The sequence below is a fragment of the Solanum tuberosum genome, unplaced genomic scaffold (assembly GCF_000226075.1).
Source record: "Solanum tuberosum cultivar DM 1-3 516 R44 unplaced genomic scaffold, SolTub_3.0 scf00173, whole genome shotgun sequence".
NCBI lineage: Eukaryota > Viridiplantae > Streptophyta > Magnoliopsida > Solanales > Solanaceae > Solanum > Solanum tuberosum.
This window is the reverse complement of record NW_006239104.1, coordinates 637,117-655,998: the sequence shown is the minus strand read 5'-3', so window position 1 is coordinate 655,998 and position 18,882 is coordinate 637,117. Positions and strand designations below refer to the sequence as shown.

The 18,882-nt window shown below is 36.5% G+C and overlaps 1 protein-coding gene across 3 annotated transcripts; it reads left to right on the top strand.

Moving 5' to 3' along the window:
- Positions 1–133: 133 nt before the first annotated feature.
- LOC102578342 (DNA replication ATP-dependent helicase/nuclease DNA2) lies at positions 134–18,508 on the top strand. Of its 3 annotated transcripts, XM_006354552.2 has the most exons (34): positions 135–876; positions 1,946–2,113; positions 2,196–2,429; positions 2,515–2,577; positions 2,716–2,901; positions 2,982–3,035; positions 3,118–3,179; positions 3,908–4,040; positions 4,186–4,296; positions 4,426–4,522; positions 4,701–4,783; positions 5,726–5,791; positions 6,725–6,880; positions 7,006–7,061; positions 7,194–7,251; positions 7,383–7,493; positions 8,017–8,073; positions 9,116–9,250; positions 9,334–9,588; positions 10,450–10,524; positions 11,781–11,902; positions 11,994–12,066; positions 12,173–12,277; positions 12,426–12,593; positions 14,701–14,770; positions 14,854–15,005; positions 15,252–15,329; positions 15,401–15,493; positions 15,586–15,723; positions 16,851–16,890; positions 16,990–17,063; positions 17,142–17,276; positions 17,948–18,067; positions 18,178–18,508. In XM_006354552.2, the coding sequence occupies exons 1-34, from the start codon at positions 244–246 to the stop codon at positions 18,334–18,336; spliced, it is 4,320 nt and encodes a 1,439-aa protein (XP_006354614.1). In that variant the 5' UTR covers positions 135–243; the 3' UTR covers positions 18,337–18,508. The 3 variants fall into 3 exon arrangements, 2 of the variants coding, with proteins under 2 accessions (XP_015167429.1, XP_006354614.1); XM_015311943.1 differs by lacking the exons at positions 16,990–17,063; positions 17,948–18,067; positions 18,178–18,508 and having other exon boundaries at positions 134–876; positions 17,142–17,233; XR_001474316.1 differs by lacking the exons at positions 16,851–16,890; positions 16,990–17,063; positions 17,142–17,276; positions 17,948–18,067; positions 18,178–18,508 and having other exon boundaries at positions 134–876; positions 15,408–15,493; positions 15,586–15,675.
- The last annotated feature ends 374 nt before the right edge of the window (positions 18,509–18,882 follow it).

Below are 18,882 nucleotides of genomic sequence, written 5' to 3'. Positions count from 1 at the left end.
TTAAAAAAAACGAAAACTTTCGCTTGTTTTTATTGTAAATAAATCCAACTTTTTATCGGTACCGTTGGTAGTCAAATCCGACGGTCCAGTTTCACTCCCTCCTAATATTCTCCCATTTCCCTTTTGGCGGGAAAATCATCTCTGAGTTCTTACACAATTTCAACTTCTTTCTTCCCCGATTGACTTAAAGCCCTAATTGTTCTCCGGTGAATAGCAAAAGCTCAGTTCGATCGAAACGTAAAAATGCCTCCAAAGAAAAGAACAAGTTCAGGATCAACAAAGAAATCAAGTATTCAAAACCAGAAATCAAGTATTCAAAACCAGAATCTTCAGCAGCAGCAGCAGCAATCTCAGCCGTCCAAATTCGGGATCCAGCATTTCTTTGAACGCCACACCCAAAATGCACTCTCACAGAAATCCAAGTCCCTTCTTGTTCCCCACAATTCTAATTCCAATCCAAATCCCAATCCCAATTCATTGCAAAACCCTAAAGAAAGTTCTAGTGTATCAGTATCCAAAACTCCTATAAATGTTTTAGATTTAAGGTGTTTAGATTCTAATGAAACAAACTCCGTTGCACAGAAAGGTGAAAATGGATTGAATTTCAGTAAGTTTGACGAGGTTAATTCAGTGTCACAAGTTAAAAGCAATGGAAATGTGGTCGAATCAGATAAAGTTGATGTAGCTGAGAGATTTAAGGATAAAGAAAGTAGTGTTAGTTTGAAAAACAATGAATCGGGTAGTCCATCTCAGAGTACACCTACTGAGATTGTGGTGGCTGCAGGTTCAGGGGAGGAGAGAAATGATGCAGAAGTAACGCCTGAGTTTTGCAAGTCGGTATCTTTGAACAAGCGATTCAAGTTTTCTCCAGGAATGGTAATTGTCTTTATTTTCTGATGATTGTTACTCAGAACTAATTTCTCAATGCGTGTAGATGAGTGAAGAATCTCCTTGTTTACTCAATATTTACAAGATTGCAACTTTTTAGACTCATTCTACAAGAAGTTGTGTGAATGAGGAATCGGGTCAGGGTCAAGGTCAAGGGTGGGAGGAAATTAGCCAGTAAGCTCTTTGATGTAATATCATGAAAAAAGACTTTTAGGCAATGCAGTTATCTGTGTCAGTGAAGCTAAAGCTAAAGTACCCATTTTTCAGCAGTATTTGCTATTTGTAGAAGGTCTAATTCTTGTTCTACTTTATATTTGAAGTTGGGAAGGAGAACACTCTGTCCACTTGGTTATTCCTGGAACAGGAAGCTTAGTCAATCCAAAGCAGTAGCAAGTCTAATTTGAATCCATAATCCATTATGAGAGGAAGAAAGTAGCATGAAGAAATTTTTAGCAGATGATACGCCGTCTATTTGGGAACTTGCAAACCAGGGAAGTTAAAGGGAGGAGTAATAACATATTATATAGGAGAGTAATAACTCTAACCACTAAAAAAATGAAGTAGGAGAGTAATAACTCTAACCACTAAAAGTGTATCTCCCTGGTTCATCAATATGTTGCAAATGTGACAATGAAAGTAGGAGATAAACTAAGACGTATTCTCTGCATGCTCCATGCTACAGGACTTAGATTGGGCCAGTTTGCTTTATAAGAGTTGTTTTGGTTGAGGTTGTTAATCTCTCACTGCAGAACTGGGGAGTTTAGGTCTCTAACCTCAGAGATCTATCACAAACATTGTATAGACATGGCATGGATTTCCAGCTTGTAGAATTTTGAAGACATGTAGATGGTCTTCTTCACCCCCAGCAACCTCTTCTATCTTTCAAGGAGGATTTTGAATCCACCAGTTGTTTAATAAACTTAATGCACCTTTTAGTCTATATTTTCGGATCCTTAGACTATTGCATCCATGGTCAAGGAAGAATAAAATCTAACTAATTCAAAAGTTTTCCAAGTTTGCTTGTCAGTTAATGAATTAATATGCTGTTGTTTGTTAGCTGATCAAGCAAAGCCAGGATGATGGAGGTGATGAAGTAACATGGAGAATATCTCCAGTGAATGAACGACTTCATGCCATGTCCAAACAATTACCAAAGATGGTAAAGGTGTTGGCGGATTCATCACGGTTCAACTCCTTAAATATTCAAGAATGTTCACTGAAAAAGGTACACTAATATAATGTACAGTATGCTGTGGGACATGTTTTGTTAATGATCATTGTAATACTAACACTAATGATTACTGCAGACGCCTCCTGAGACAGAAAGAAAATTTGAGGAATGGCTTTGTTCACCTCCACCGAAGGCACTTGATAAATCGTTAGCATGCTCAAATACGGCGAGCATGAGAAACAAAAACACAGATCACACAATGGATTTGTGGGAAAACAATGGGAACTTTAACTGCCAGAGCAAAACTGAAGTAATCAACAGTCAGAGTCCTTTTCAGACTCCACCATCTCTGACATACGGCAGTGATAAGGTAGTTTCTGCATCATCAAACAAGTAAAATCTGTTAGGTTTCTTGTAGAAGATATGTTCCTGATAATTTCTGGCAATTAATGCAGCCTGCCAATGTGGTTGATTCTAATGAAGTCACTGATCAATTTGGTTCCAGGCAACACAAAAAGGTCTTTGACTGCTCTGGTATTTTCAGCTAATGCAATCATTAACATTTGTTACTCATTTCTAAACCCATGTTGTGCAGAAGGTGTAAAGTCATACTTCGATAGTCCCAGTGTTTTATAGGTCTATATATCCTGTTTCAGGCATTGATTGAGCTTTTAGACCAAGTAGAAGATGTAATTTCTGTTGAACCACAATGTGAAGAGAATATTGCATCCCATGGTCATGATGGACCAGCTAAGCCAACTGCCGTTTTGCAAAAATTGGCAGAAAACTTTTGTTCAAGTGACCAAAGGAAAGAATCAACTATCTATTTTCTTGTATTGGAGGTATGTCAGCTCTTCTCTTATATAAATAGACCCTTTATGTGAATTATGATCAATTTACTTTTATCCATATGAAACTACAGGTTTCTGAGAAGCATGAACAAGTTGAAACATCTGGGCCACAGTGCTCCTTCAAGGTTTGTGCCTAGCGCCTTGCTAAAACCTTTCTGAGTTCTCAATAAAACTAGTGATGTGTGGACACCTGTTGATGACTTTCAGGTTTTGCGCTTGCTGAATGAACAAGGTGGAGAAGAAAGGGTTTTGCAATTGAGGGATGAGTGGTAATGAGTTGAATCTCTGTTATTTCTTCTCTCATCAAGCTGCTGAATATACTTAAAACATAAATTCACAAACAAGCTATTTCATTGACAGTCTCTTTTATAATAGACAAACAATACTCTTAAATAGTTTTCTCTCGATCTCTGTTATAGTAGAGCGTAGACAACCACAAGATGGAAGATGAACTTTCCTGTTCACAATGACTTGCTACTCAAACACAAATTCTATTGCTACTCTTACATCATCTTCCCAACCAACAAGTATAGTTGTCATGGAATTTTTAGTCTTGCAGAACAATAATCTCAATGTGCATTGTGTTGCTTATATTATTATTTGCTTCTTTAGAACTGTCAGACCTAATGAGATCATCATGTCAAACAGAGATTACTACTGGAAGGACTTTCTAAAGACCAGTTTGTTCCCTGTTCTTCTGGGCCTCTGACATCATATGTCTTTTGATGTTGAGTAGCTGGTTATGTTTGTTTATCATGCATTTGAGTATACAAAGGCATCTTTATCCTAAACCCAAAAACAGAAGACGATATTTTAGTCCCATCCACTTTTCTGCATTGTTTCATTTTAATCTTAATACCTTCAAGTTGTGAGAAACTATAATTTATTATCAGTACGAACCATTTGTGGAAGAGGATTGAAATAGTCTCTTCTTACGCTTTGCAATTCTAATTATTGACAGACATGGTACTGATGAGAAACATAAATCTCCTTTCAGGTGCTATAGTGTTGTTGCACCAGGGGATACTATTCATGTCATTGGTGAATTTGACAGTGAAGGAAAATGTGAAATAAACCGCGGGGAGAATTTTCTCATTGTTCATCCAGATATTTTAGTTTCTGGAACCAGGGTATGTCCGATCAATTACATTTCATTTGTTTGTTTCAATTCCTCAAAGTGTTGTCTTTCACTGTTCTAGCTTTTGGAAAGTCTTGCTTCCATCAATTGATTATTCTTCTTTGTCCATTGATCTTGAACGTTGAGTATTCTGTTAGGTTGCTGGCAGCTTCAGTTGCTCAAGGCGAGCTGTGCTGGATGAGCGGTTAAAATCTGGCGAGTATTCAGCTGCAGCATTGATTGGCACATTATTACATCAGATGTTTCAGGTTTTATGAATTAAAAGTCCCTTGTCTTTCGATGCCCATAGGCTTAGTTTCCTCTCCTTGTTTATATTTTCATTGTTATGCATGAACTAGAAACTATATCATATGAAAGTAACTGACTACTGTTTTCAGGCTGGGCTGATCAGAGAGTCTCCTACAAAAGAATTCTTGGAGGATTATGCAAGGGTAGTGCTCCAGAAGAGTCTTGAGAGCCTATATGCATGTGGAGGTGGGGAACATAAGTTTCTACCAATTGCTCCTTTGTGAAGTTTTATTATTTACGTTGGCCATCTGAAAACATGCTTTCCTTGAAGTCCTTGAAGGATAATTTTCACTGAACTGTGTCCTGTAAAGCACTTACATGATCCATTCCTTTCAACACTAACTCAAACTTATGGTAATTGCAGTAAATGAAAATGATACTCACAAGACATTGATTGAGGCAATTCCAAAACTGCTGAATTGGATACGTTCCTTCCGATATTCAGAGGTAAATGGCTCTACAATTTAACAAGCCTGATTGTTGTTAAACACTATCTTGAGGCCAATAGTATCTAAGCTGGAAAGGCAGTGTTGTGATTTCGAAACTTTAGAATGGTGTGGACTCCTTGTTTGACTAAGATTAAATCAGGTTTCTTTGTTCAGCAATGCATGCAACCCTGTCAAGATTTTTTTTATATATACAGAAATGTGACATTTTATGGATTATTTACAGAATTTGTACGAATCACTTGTAAAATCCAAATGAAACAATTGAGAAATACAAAACTGTCTATGGTACCTAAAGAAAGTGTAGTTAAAGCCATCCTTCAGAGTACTAAGTTCCAAGTTCTCTGTACATAAGCTAGTCCTCTTTGTCACATCAGCCAAAATGTGTAATACATGGATACAGGTGTGGGTATCTAGTTTTGGGCTGGATCTAGAGGTATGATTTGTCATCACCTAAATCTATACTAAATGTTGGGCAAGGGCCCATACTCTCTCTTCTGTAGATGCGCTATCCCTTCTAGTTATGGTATGGGGAAGGGGAGGTGAGATCTACTCATTGATTTTATATCAGATGAGCTGCCTTACTATGATCTAAACCCAAAACACAGCTAAACTATGCTTCTCGGACATGTTGTAGTTGTAACCAATGCAGCCTAGGTGAATTAGACAAGTGTGGTGGCATCTCACACCCGCACCCTTATCAAGTTAGGTCGACTGAGGTGCAGCAAAGTTTTTTAAGGATCCATGTAACACAGGCAACAATTTTCCTTTTGCTTTATTCTCCATTAGTTTCTGCTTCAGTGGTGGCTAGATCTTTTGTGTTTGATTCTCAATACATCTTGATTATAGTTTGTGCGGAATCTTACATCTGTTCCCACATTGATATTATTTCTCTCCATTTTTACCTAATATATTTATGAGCTTAACTTATTGTAACTCTTAGGTTTCAGAAAGCCCAAGCATTGATTTTGGAAGTGAAGATGGAGCTAAGAAGATTAAAGTATCTGAAGTAAGAAATCTCCCTTTTCCTTTCTTGGTAAAGCAGGCTTGAATTAATACTTCCAAACTATACCTTTTAAGGCTATGTATCAAATAACTTATAATCTTGAGGTTTGAGCTTAGTTTATTCTCAGAAACATAATTTGCAAATATTTCTGATATATAAAGCATTAACCACATCAGGATGATCATTAGAAACTGTTCCATTAGCATATTTATCTCTAACATTAGTGTCTTTTCATATTTGTGATTTGTGATGAACAAAATAAAAAAATCAACAAGCTTTACACAGCAACCTCAAATTGAAACTTAATTCACTCTATCTATTATACTATAGTGTGGCAACTGGAATAAGTAAATTCATGTAAATTGTTCTCCTACTTTATAATGTTAAGATGTTTTTAAAAGAAAAGGTTCATTATTAGTAGATGAGTTATGGGACATTAGATGTAAGTTGTGTTTGTAAAATTTATGTGGTAGGGAGATTATTAAAGGATGTTTAGTATTGAGCAACCAATGGAACATGATGATCCAACATTTTTTCTCATAACCTAGACAAAAGTTACTACGTACATTCCCCAAGCATTTACAGGATTCATCCTTCAATTACGTTAGCTACATGCACTTGGGACTGCTTAATTTATCCAAGATTATGCCTAATTTATTTGGTTTGATTGGGTCTTGAGCAGTTTTTCTGAAAGACATAATTTGTGTTAAAGGACATTAAACTACATTATGATGCAACTAATGGTGCTTTTTCGCATAACCTACATGCCAGACACTTCTTCTCGAAAAAAGAATAGCATAACGTTACCTACAACATGATAGAATTTATGTTTGCCTCATTGTTTTTCTTTGAAATATATATAACATGGTCACCATCCAGTCTGTCTATCCTCCCCCAAGTTTATATTCTTTTCTTTTTGGATGACCTTTAATATAGGTACTTGACATTGAAGAAATGGCATGGGCTCCAAAATATGGGTTGAAAGGCATGATCGATGCATCCTTGCAAGTAAATGTAAAATCCAACACCAATGTACCGAATGAGATGATTATGCCTCTTGAATTTAAAACTGGGAAGGCAACAAATGGGCAGGCAAGTTTTTTTTGAGCATTTGTGAAAATAGTACCACTTAGTTGTGAAGTGACTATAATTCTCCACTTTACATGTTCTTGCTAGGCACCTAACCTCTGGGTTACTGCTGACATTACCTTCTGCAGGCAGCTATGGAACATAATGCTCAAGTCATGTTGTATACCCTTCTAATGTCGGAAAGGTGAACCCTGCCTACTTGCATAATTTTTCACCTACTGTTGACATATTTTGTTACTTCCTTGTAAGTTGTATATTTTCCTTTAATTCTTGTTTACAGATTCATCTTGTTGTTATCTATTTTTTTCTTTACTAGATACTCGCAGCATATTGGCCATGGTCTTCTGTATTATCTGCACACAGATCAGACACAGGTAAAACGTAGCATCTTTTTTGCTTCTCTTTTCTTTTTGATAAGTAGTTAAAAACAAGCATCTCTAGGAATTTTATAAATTGCCTTTCTTTTCCTTTCCAACCTTCTAACACTACAGTTCATTTTTTCAAGGGGATAACTGTTTGCAGATCTGACTTGGTTGGCCTAATAATGCGCCGTAATGAACTTGCAAATGATCTTCTCAAGGCCTCCATAACTCAACAATTGCCACCAATGTTACAGGTAAGGTATCTACATCTCATCCTGTTACACTTGGATCAAATACAAAAGTGTTTGCTAGTGCTGATATTTTGCATTACTACTTACTAGTCATTGAATATATTACTGATCGGCTTGCACATAACAGTGTGTTGTCCACTTAATATTCAGGGTTATCCCTCATTCTCGTGTCCTACTTATTGCTGGTAACATATAAAAAACTTCACTGAAATATATCCCCACTCTCCTTGGTTTGGTTGTCTACAAGGAGGTCACAGTGTTTTTTTGTCCCTTAGTAGTGTAATTCATTTTGAGTACACCTTCATAATTTGTATACGGTATTACTCTTCTCTACAGAAACCTAAGCATGGTTGTCATCTTCCACTGCTATCCCAGGCCACCATCATTTATCGCCTTAAATTATAAGTAAACACCACAAATGCGATCAGAAATGAATTAGCTTATTACCTGAACAAAAAGAACTCGCTTAACAAAATCTTCTAGACATTGGTAACTAACTCTGTTGATTTTCATTCTTTTGATGCAGAGTCCAAATATGTGCAGAGGCTGTCGCCACCTCAATGTCTGTACCATTTATCATAAGGTACTTTGAGTTTTTTTTTTTTTTTTTTTTTGAAATGGAGGTACTTTGAGTTTTCAGGGTCTTCATTGCGACAACCATCCTTTTTTTCCCTTTTACTTATATAGACTTCGAAAATAATTGGTTCAAGGGGCACCATGATAACTCAGCTATCAATCCTAAAACATTATAGCATCTTTACCTCTGCTTGCCTATTAATAAAATGTTCTACTTTCAAAATTAGTGAAGATTCTGAGAACTCAAATGATAAACCATTTACAGAAGAAAACAGGGGAGCTTAGTTGCTGAAATTAGTAACTACATCCTTTGGTTGGCGAATATGCTTGTAATAAATATGCAAATGTAATAGCTTACACTCACATAGAACAATGTAGTTCTCTTCTCCGGGTTTTTACCCGTTCATGTGGTTATGGTGAAATAGGTACTTTCTGATAGACATATTGGAACTTAACAATCAACAAAAAATTATCATTACACATGCCATATTTAGACTACTAGCATTAGACCTGAAATGCATCAGAAGACTAACTTTTGACATTTATGCTACAACTAGTACTTATTTTGAACCCGAACTGTGGCAAAAGATTGCATTTATAACATCTGTATTACAACATGTACTAGTTTTCTTAGGTCTTAATTTTCTTGATAAAAGTGCCAAAACTTCTTCAGGTTTAAGAAGCTAAAAATGTAATCAAGGGCTCACAGCTTTTCTGAATATGAATCAATTTGCCTAATGATGAGGAGTCAGCATCTTGCTGTGGAAGGACTTAAGGAACATATTTGATAAATGAGTGGCAATTGCTTCCTTTTTTGTTTTTCCAATTGGGTAAAATAAAGGAGGAGGATAAATCAACATTTATGTTTCCTAAATGAGCCTAATCAATGTTGACATGAAAGTCCGCCCTTTTATCTTGATCTAAAATACTTCTGCACAATTCTCATCTTAATTATATATCTCATTATGGGGAACATTAACCTTCCAATAGTAATGGAATTTCGTCGAAATTAAAAACCTATACTACTGTATCCTGAATAATTTTCGTAGGCATACGGTGGCACCACAGAAGGCAGCGGCTTGGGCAGTGTATTTGATTCACTTGTTAGCCATCTAACTAATGCACATAATAATTTTCTTCAAAAATGGGATCAGTTGATTGACTTGGAGGCTAAAGAAGTTGAGGTACAATACAAGGTTGATTGTGAATTAAGAAATCCCCTCCTGACTATTAAATATCTCTTTACTTATTAACTTTATTTTTTCAGGTTGTAAAGAAACAAATTTGGTCTTCACAAAGTTTAAAGAATGACCTTTATGCTCCTTGCTTATCTTCTCTTGTCCTTGATACGTCTGAAAGAGCCACACCAGCAAACTTTAGCAAAGGAAATCAATTTACGTATCACTTTGTACATCAAGATTGGACTTCCTTGGGCAACCATCAACAGGATGGAGCTGCTCTGAACAGTTCCATTTTTCCTGTCAAAAAATTTGAATCCTCGCTTAGGAACGGGGACTATGTGGTATTTCTTCTTTCCTGTATTCTTTTTGTTTTATGCCCTCAATGCTCTATTTTCAGTTTTTCACAGCATTCCGCTGAAGCAAGAATTACTGGTCCATTGGTATAACATCATCTGTTTGTCTCCAGTAGACCAGTGGTGAGACAGAGCTGTTATATTATGCATCTCTAGTGAATTACATGATCCTGTCCCTGTGGATTATATTAATCTCATGGCTTGAACTAATGATTCATTTAGTTGATTTTGTAAAGTTATGAAGCTTTTCAGAATTTAATCAACCAACTATGTCTTAATCCTAAATTAGTTGTGAGCTGCAGGAATCCTCTGTATTCATTCTGCTCTATTCTAAAGCACATTCCTTGGTGGGCTCATCCCACAAATTCGGTAACTTAGACGACTAATCGTAGTCAGATTCTACTTTCACACTGACCATCAACTTATCAAAACCCTTAGAGGATTTGTCGTAGTCAGATTCTACTTTCACACTGACCATCAACTTATCAAAACCCTTCGGCTTACTTGGGTTTGAGACTGGCTATGCTTCATGAAGCTCATATAAGAAAAGGGAGTTATTTTTACTATTCAATGACAGAAACAGAATATTAATCAATTATTTTCTGAAAAGCTGGGGGACTTCCTGATTTAGTCGGGGTCACGGCTTACGTTTGTAAACGTTGACAGCAAAGTGAGTAATTTCTAATTTTGGTGGACCTCTTATTAGCTGATTTGTTGGTCTCATCCTCTACTTTCTCCTATGTACGAGTTGTGATTGACTGAACTGAAGGTGCAGACTTTTAAGTGTTTGTTTGTATTTGTGGTCATGAGCGATCGACGGTATGACATTATATATTTCATATTATTCAGGTATTGAGCACTGAACCTAGTGGGATACTAATAGCTACTGGAGTTGTTGTAGATATGAGTTGCTCTAGCATCTCGGTAAGTATTGTATCTTTACCAATTCATTCTATAAAGGAGTTGTTATTACTTTACTGACTCTCTATTTTTAACCAAAGGCTACAAAAAGCCTAGGATGCATGTATATACCTTGTTTTCAGTTCCTTCTTTTTATCCTCCTTGGGTAGTAGAGTAGAGCACTCCAAAATTTTGAAATAATCTCATTTGTTCCAGCAGAAAATAGGAAATTTAGGGCCCGTTTAGCCATTAAAAATATTCACTTTATTTGAAAATAAGTGTTTCGCCATGAAAATTTCAAATTCATAATTCCAAATTAAATGCTCTCTTCTCTCATTTGCAAAAAACATAACCAAACACAACTCTATCTTCAACTCCAACTTAGAAAATTCCAAAAAAAGTGATAAATATTTGGTTTCTATGGCCAAACGCCTACTTATCAGCTTATAACTTGTTTTCTAACTCCATCTTCATAATTCCAAATTAAATGCTCTCTTCTCTCATTTGCAAAAGACATAACCAAGTACAACTCTATCTTCAACTCCAACTTAGAAAATTCCAAAAAAAGTGATAGATATTTGGTTTCTATGGCCAAACGCCTACTTATATATCTCATCCACCAGTATCTTTGTTAATGCTTTAGCTCTCAGTTTGGTCCCTTTCAACAGCTGAAAAGCTTTTACCTTTCTTTAATATGAAGGTAGCTCCAGCCTATACAAGGGATCATAAAAATGAAATATTTTGATTAATTGATTAACAGAAGTAAAGCTTCACATGAATCTTCATTTTTGTTCCACGTTAAAAAGGGAAACTACTTCAGGACCTGGAAGCATTGTCCAGAATGAAAAGCTTAAAAAGTGTATGCACGAAAGTTTTCTAAACCAGCATTCTTCTTAAGAAATAATTACAACTAAAGCACACTAGTTTGCAGGTTACTATATTTACTTAGAAGCCAAAGCTTTTGCTGTAAGTACATCTATATTTATACAAGATTGCTTGCCCACAACCTAACCTATCTATCCTATCATAGTATTGTTTTCAAGTAATAAAGGTCCATTGCCACTCATTCTGAAGTGAACCAGGCTACATTCCCATGCTTTTCTTTGATGAAAAAAATATAATATTGTGGATTTATAATCCTTTATGATAATTCTGGACAAGTTTGGAATGTAAGCTGAACCATGGAGACTCCTTTGGATTTTGGGTCCAATATATGTAAAAAAAAAAAGCAAAAGCATGCCCAGCTTTTAACTTTCTAATAGTTTACTTTCATCATGCAGGTATCTCTTTCCAAACGCTTAAGGCTACCAGGAAGCAGCCGGACTTCACAGGCACAAGATCTTCATCAGCAGTTGTGGCGAATTCATAAAGATGAATTCATGGGTTCATTTGCAATTATGAGGTGTTCTAATTTTTTTGTTATGTTTTATTATTCCATCTGAAGCACACCTTTTTTTTTCAAGTGTAATTTACTCCTGCTTTTGGTTTTGAAGATTCAACCTCATACAACTGTTTCTGCAAAATGAGCAGAGTTCTCATCTGAGGAAGATGATAGTTGATCTGGAGGTGAATGCTCTACTTAATTATTATGAAATTTTATTTGCAGCTCGTCAGCCACAACCACCCTCATTAATGAATGATAAAAAAGAATCTTACCTATGAATTTCTGCAGGTGCCTGGGTTTGATAGTGGATGTCAATTTAGTCAAGATCCTGCCATTTCATACATTTGGTCAGAAAAAAACTTGAATGATGATCAGCGCAGAGCCATACTTAAGGTGAAGAATTATTGAAACTATCTATAATTTGATTTATAGTTGCACCTGAAAATCACAAATACGGTGAATTATCAGAATCATACTTGGAATAAACTAGATACAAAGCTGTATTGGGTACCCACAACATATTGAGTTGTCATTACTGCAGATACTCACAGCAAAGGATTACGCGCTGATACTAGGAATGCCAGGGACAGGCAAAACATCCACTATGGTCTATGCTGTGAAGGCACTGTTGATGAGAGGTTCATCCATTTTGCTTACCTCCTATACAAATTCAGCTGTTGACAATTTGCTTCTCAAACTGAAGTCTCAGGTCATCTCTATCCTTGATGCTACTTAAGAAACTTAGTGCTTTAATCTTTGTTTAACTACTTTTATTTACAGACTATGCTGTATATCATAAATTTAGAAGGTATTTACCGTAAACTGGTGTCAACGTTGTATAAACTCTTTCTTTAACTAGGTCTTGTCTTGGAAAAGCTTGATTTAGCAAAATGTAGAAATATACATTCAATGCAAGGCATGCATATGAGTTAATGTGTAGCATTAGGATGAAACTGATGATTTAAGAAGGGCCTACTGTAGCAACTACAGTCCCTAGCTGCTGCTATTGGTATTAATGTTACATCATCATTCCTCTTTATCCTCTTGAGCTAGCTTTTGAGGTTGAGTTACCCAATCATTGTATCTATCATGGTATCAGAGCTAGGCCCAAGTGTTGTATCTATCTTGGTATCAGAGCTAGGCCCAAGTGTTGTATTTATTATGGTATCAGAGCTAGGCCCATCCCAATTCGTTCATCAGATGTTGTTCTTGATCCAACATCTTGATCCATGCACCAGGCTTCCAGCCCTGGGTGTGATGGGAGGTGTTAAGTCTCCCACATCGGTTGTGGGGTGGGCATTTGATCTCCTTATATGAACTTGTGTAATACTCTTCTCTTGAGCGAGCTTTTGAGGTTGGATATGCCCATGGTTATATCCATCAATTTGAAGCTCTGCTGGAAGTGTGTATTAACTCTCGTGGGGTAATTATTTTGAAAGGGAATTCTCATAGGGTAATTTGCAATTTGCAATTTGTTGACTTTTAATTAAATAATAAAAGCATTCTATTTATGAAAGTGTAGTTATTCAATGGATAAGGTAACACATTACAACTTTTCTGCTTAACTCAATGTATTCTTTAAGAAAGAACGACTCAAATGTAGGCATTCATTTTCTAGTATAATCAATAATAACCTTCAAACTGTCTTGTAATTTAAAGCATTTTAAAGAAAAACTAACTAATGACTATCAGAAATTCTGAACAAGAGATATCTTGAATCCGAATTGATGAAACGCATGGCATTTACTTTGTAGTAATTGTCCTGCATATTGTAGTTCATGTATTACGTTGCCTCACCGTGGAAAATTTTGGATAGTGCTGTCAGATGAATTCAAAAAGCTGCTTGGCTAAATGTTAATGAGACTTAGGCGAAGGGTTAAACAAATATAGACTATTAACTTCATCGTGGTAAACCAAATCTTATCCCTCTAACCCGTTTTTTCATACATTTAGATTATCCAGAGCCCGCCAATATTAAGTTAAATGACGATTACTCTTCGTGTATAAATGTTTCTGCTGAAGTGTGTGACTATCTCATCTAAAAGCTTATGTTGTTAGGGAGAGCACACTTTTATTAGTCAATGATATTCTCAACACGACCCTCACGTGCGGGCTTGATTCTTTTTCATGGGCCAAGCATGTGGAAATTCCTTTTAAATTCGAGTGGCAGTGAGATTCAATCCCAGGACCTTGCTCTGATACCATGTTAAATTAGCACACTTTTATTGTTTAATGATATTCTCAACACAACCCCTTACGTGCGGGCCTGATTCTTTTTCATGGGCCAAGCATGTGGAAAGTCTTTTTAAATTCGGGTGGCGGTGAGATTCGATCCCAGGACCTCTGCCTACTCTGATACCATGTTGAAGTGTGTGACCATCTCATCTAAAAGCTTAAGTTGTTAGGGAGAGCACCCTTTTATTAGTTAATGGTATTTTCACCAATTTCCAAGTAAAAGATATATTACTTTATCCATTTAGATATTAGACTACATTTGTATTCTGTTCGCAAGTAAAATGAAGCCGATTGACTCACTCATGTAAGTGTTATCGAGGAAGATCTCTCTTTGCTTCTTTCCACTAAGGGCATGGATTTTTTGAAATGTTCTGCTAGAAATGTTCTCTTTACATACTTCAACAACTTATTACTGAGTAATGAGTATCATATACTTTTCCTAGTGCTTTACTCTCTGGTATGCTCTGCTGACTGTCAACCACAAGACACAAGTGATGTACTGCTTAACTGCTTTTATATACACACAACAATCCAAGTACCACTTCAAGGGGGGAGTGGGACTAACATATATACTGTTGCAGGGTATAGATTTTATACGTATTGGAAGATATGAGGTTGTGCACGAGGAAGTTCGTGAGAATTGCTTATCAAGTTGGTTTCTCGTAACATTTTCAAAGAGTTGCTTCATGATTGCCTCATGGAATACTAACTTACTTCTGGACTTTCTCTTACAGTGATGGACACTCATGGTCTTGAAGAGATAAAGCAAAGGCTAGAGCAAAGCAAAGTTGTTGCTGTTACATGTTTGGGAATAACTAGCCCATTGCTTTCAAACAAGAGATTTGATGTGTGTATCATGGATGAAGCTGGACAAACTACGTTGCCGGTACGTTCACACTTTGGGTTGCAGTAAAGATTTGAACATTTTGGTCAATAAAGGTAGTGAATGAGGTTAACTTGTCATAGTTGTAGCCTTTATTGGTTGCAATTGTTCTATATAAGCTAAACTAACTGCCTCCTGTGCGTTTCTCTTCTATGTTTCTATAGCTAGTTATTTTATGAAACTACATTGGTCACCAGATGACAAATCCATTTTGGGAAAAGAAATGACAATGTTAGATTTACAATCCAGGTATCATTGGGACCATTGACATTTGCATCAAAATTTGTTCTAGTTGGGGATCATTATCAATTACCACCACTTGTCCAGGTATTTCTTGATTTCCTCTGCTAGCTCCAATGCGATTATAACTTGTGACACAAAATCTGTTTGCATATTAGAGTGCAGAAGCCAGAGAATATGGAATGGCAGTAAGCCTGTTCTGCAGACTCTCAGAAGCTCATCCCCAAGCAATTTGTGCTTTGCAAAGCCAGGTATCTTCAAAATTCAGTAAGATGTTGTTTCCTTCCACCTCTGACGTTGGTCCAGTTTGATATAGTTGCCACTACTATGCTACAACTTGCAGTACCGCATGTGTGCAGCAATAATGGAATTATCAAATGCCTTGATATATGGTAACAGATTGCGATGTGGTTCTTCTGAAGTAGAAAATGCCAAAATCAAGTACACAGGATTGCCATCTGGGCCTAAGTGGATAAAGGAGGTACTAGTCACTGATTTCATTGCTTCCAAGTTTGATGCTGCTTTATTTTAGTACTGATCCAAACATAAGAGGCCTGCCTCATCTGGAAAGAATGACATAGGATGGAAAATAGAGGTTGCTTCCAACTATGATGCTACTTTATTCAAGACATGTTCCAAAGAGGCCTGCGCCTTCTAAAAATGACTGATGTTTGGATGGGAATTATACACCTGGTGAAACTTGTCATTGTTTGAGCACTCATAAGTTCTTTCCTGTAAATAAGTTAAGCGTCTGAGCTGCTGGTTCTTCTCTGCTAAGTTAATACTAGCAAATTTTGTTCTTCTGACATTCACAAACTAATCTGCATTTTCTAATTGCTTCTCAAGGAGTAAGTCTGGTCATATTCTCATGTATCATGTCATAACCACAGTGTAGCTGTCATCTTAGAGTATTACGCTTCCATTTATATGTACTTTTTCAATGTGCTTATTTTGGTGAATATTGCTGATTAACGGTAATCTAGATGAGTGTCACACACTAAAATTCTCTTTTTCTAAAGACAGTATATGCACTCAAATGAAAGAGGGGTCAAGGAAAAACCTAGTGCATCTCTAGTTTTAGCGTTTCCGTCTGGTAAATAGACACATTGCGACACGTCTTTTGCTTACCATTCTTTTATGTCCTAACACGGAAACATAAAAAGTTCCAGTTTCTAACTGAAGCTCTACTACTTGTGAATCGTGACGCTTTTGGATAATTATTTGATTGATCTAATATGTTTAAACCAAGGGAAAAACAAAATAGCCTACAAACATGTTCTTCGCTAACCTTGTATTAATGAGACAGAATTGTTGGTTAATTCTCTTGTCTTTTGAAGAGTATATTGTCGCTGTCCACAGTTTCTCAATTTTGTACAAAGTGGTAGGGCAAAGACAAGGAGTTCAATTTTGTGTACAAAGGTCATGATGGGAATGTAGTTAAAGGATTGATTTGGTGCAGTGATTTGGTATGAGCAATATTTGACGAGGATGACCTCATCTTAAGAAATTATACTTCCAGAAAATATGTTGTATGAATTGTGAGGGTTGATACCCCAACTGCTTGCTTTTCTATTCTGTGAAATAATCTGGTTTGATTGGTCTTGACAGGCTATGAATCCAAACAGACCGGTCGCCTTTATAAACACAGGTTGGGCAAATTTCTATCTCTAGTCAAATTATGCAGGCTTGTCAAATGAAGTTTAATTCCTTGTCCTAAACTGTCGCATCATCCTTGTTTCCAAACTAGATTTGTTGCTTGCATTTGAAACAAATGACCGGAAAGCTGTAAATAACCCAGTGGAAGCAAATATCATTGCCGAGGTGTGAATGCCTCTTGCTTCTTCCATGAACATTTTAATGACCATTAAGCTCCAATTTCTGTATAATTTTGGCCTACAGATCGTGTGTAGATTGTTGAGCAGAGGTATATTGGAGGAAGATATAGGCATCATTACACCCTACAATTCTCAGGTAGATCTTATCCGGCAAGCTGTGTCCACATCAGTGGAGATACATACAATTGATAAATACCAGGTAATATTTATGCTGATGTGATTACATTCTCGAAAAACATCTTCAGTTCTCAACTTTTCTTATTCAGAAGAAGAAGCTGCTTTACCGCATGGGATAATAGAAGGGAAAGAAAATCAGTAGACCAGCCTAAATAGAAGCATAGCTGTCTAGGGTTATCCTTTGACATGTTTAGTAGTTGTCAATTATATACCTTGGTTAGTCTAGTATATGGTTTTGATATGCTATAGGAGCCTGAATGCCAGCTGAAAGAAGGCAGAAAAATGGCTGGCTTTCCATTTTTGAAACAGAAATTCGGAAGCCTAAAACTTCACGACACCCTAGCCCAGAACAAGAATTCTAATCTAACAATGCTACTTCAGAGACACTAGCTTTCGTTCAATGTTGACTTGGCCCTAGATAAAGCTACTTAAGTCCTCGTACAATTGGTTCCCCATCTGTCCTCAACCGTTTAAGATTATCTTGTGCCAGTTATTAGCCTCCCAAAAGCTCGTTTGCAAATCATGAATGATCCAATCTACTCGGCTTGCTTCTAGAGTCATTTTTCTGTGGCTTGAGGATGTCTTGCAGTTGCATCAAATAATGTGACTACTAATGTCTTAGGCTCTTGGCTCTTAGGTAGAAACTAGTACCTTGCTGCTCCTAATTGTCGTAGTTTTAATCTATGTTTGCAGGGAAGAGATAAAGATTGCATTCTGCTGTCCTTCGTAAGGTCAAGTGAAAATCCAAGGAACTACATTTCTTCATTGCTTGGAGACTGGCACAGGATTAACGTGGCTCTTACTCGTGCCAAGGTTTAGATATGGTTCCTCTGAATGGAATTTTTCTTCTTTTTGAAACTTTTTGCACAAATTCATCCCGACTCTTTAAGTGATAATGTACTTCTCTTTTGTTGATCATACAGAAGAAGTTGATAATGGTAGGTTCATGCATTACGCTGTCAACCGTGCCTCTGCTTAAGCTTCTTATTGAAAAGGTGGAAGAGCAAGGTGGCATTTTAAGCGTCTCCAAGAAGGATATTGCTCATAAACCAGAATTGAGAAGATGCTCCAACCTGAGATGATGGTAAAGATATTGCACCAAATTGTGCGATTTGCGGTCATGTAAATTATTGCAAAATCTACTTCTCTAATGTAAATGTAAATATTGAGACCACACCCAGCCGCCCATTCTTTTGTAAAAAAACCCGATAATTCTACCGTGAAATGAAATTCAAGAGCAAACTTATCAAAGAATGTCCGATGATTTGTTGGATTAAAGGCTGGTATGTTTTACACTTTCATCAGTAACCGAAATGACAGGCATTTGTCAAAATTTTAAATTTGCATCTTCAGTTTAGAGGCATTATGTCATAGACCAATATTTTTCTTACCTACATAAATAATGGTAAAACATGGAGCCTGTATCTATTGCATTTAGCCAACTAAGTTAAAACTGTTGTTATTACAATATGTTGAGAATTCTCAAATTCCCTACCATTATCAAACCAGCAAACTAAAATTCGTCTCTCAAGTAAAATACCGCCGTAGATTCATCTCACAGCCTTCTCTCACCAGAGAAAATATGGAAAAAAAATACACATTCAGGTGAAATATACATGGAAAATCTA

Excerpts from the sequence above, each read along its gene's own strand:
- LOC102578342 (XM_006354552.2), top strand. The coding sequence starts at position 244 with ATGCCTCCAAAGAAAAGAACAAGTTCAGGATCAACAAAGAAATCAAGT. Across the intron at positions 12,278-12,425 it reads AGCGCAGAGCCATACTTAAG|ATACTCACAGCAAAGGATTA; the intron begins GTGAAGAATTAT and ends TCATTACTGCAG. Across the intron at positions 15,006-15,251 it reads CTGGACAAACTACGTTGCCG|GTATCATTGGGACCATTGAC; the intron begins GTACGTTCACAC and ends TTTACAATCCAG.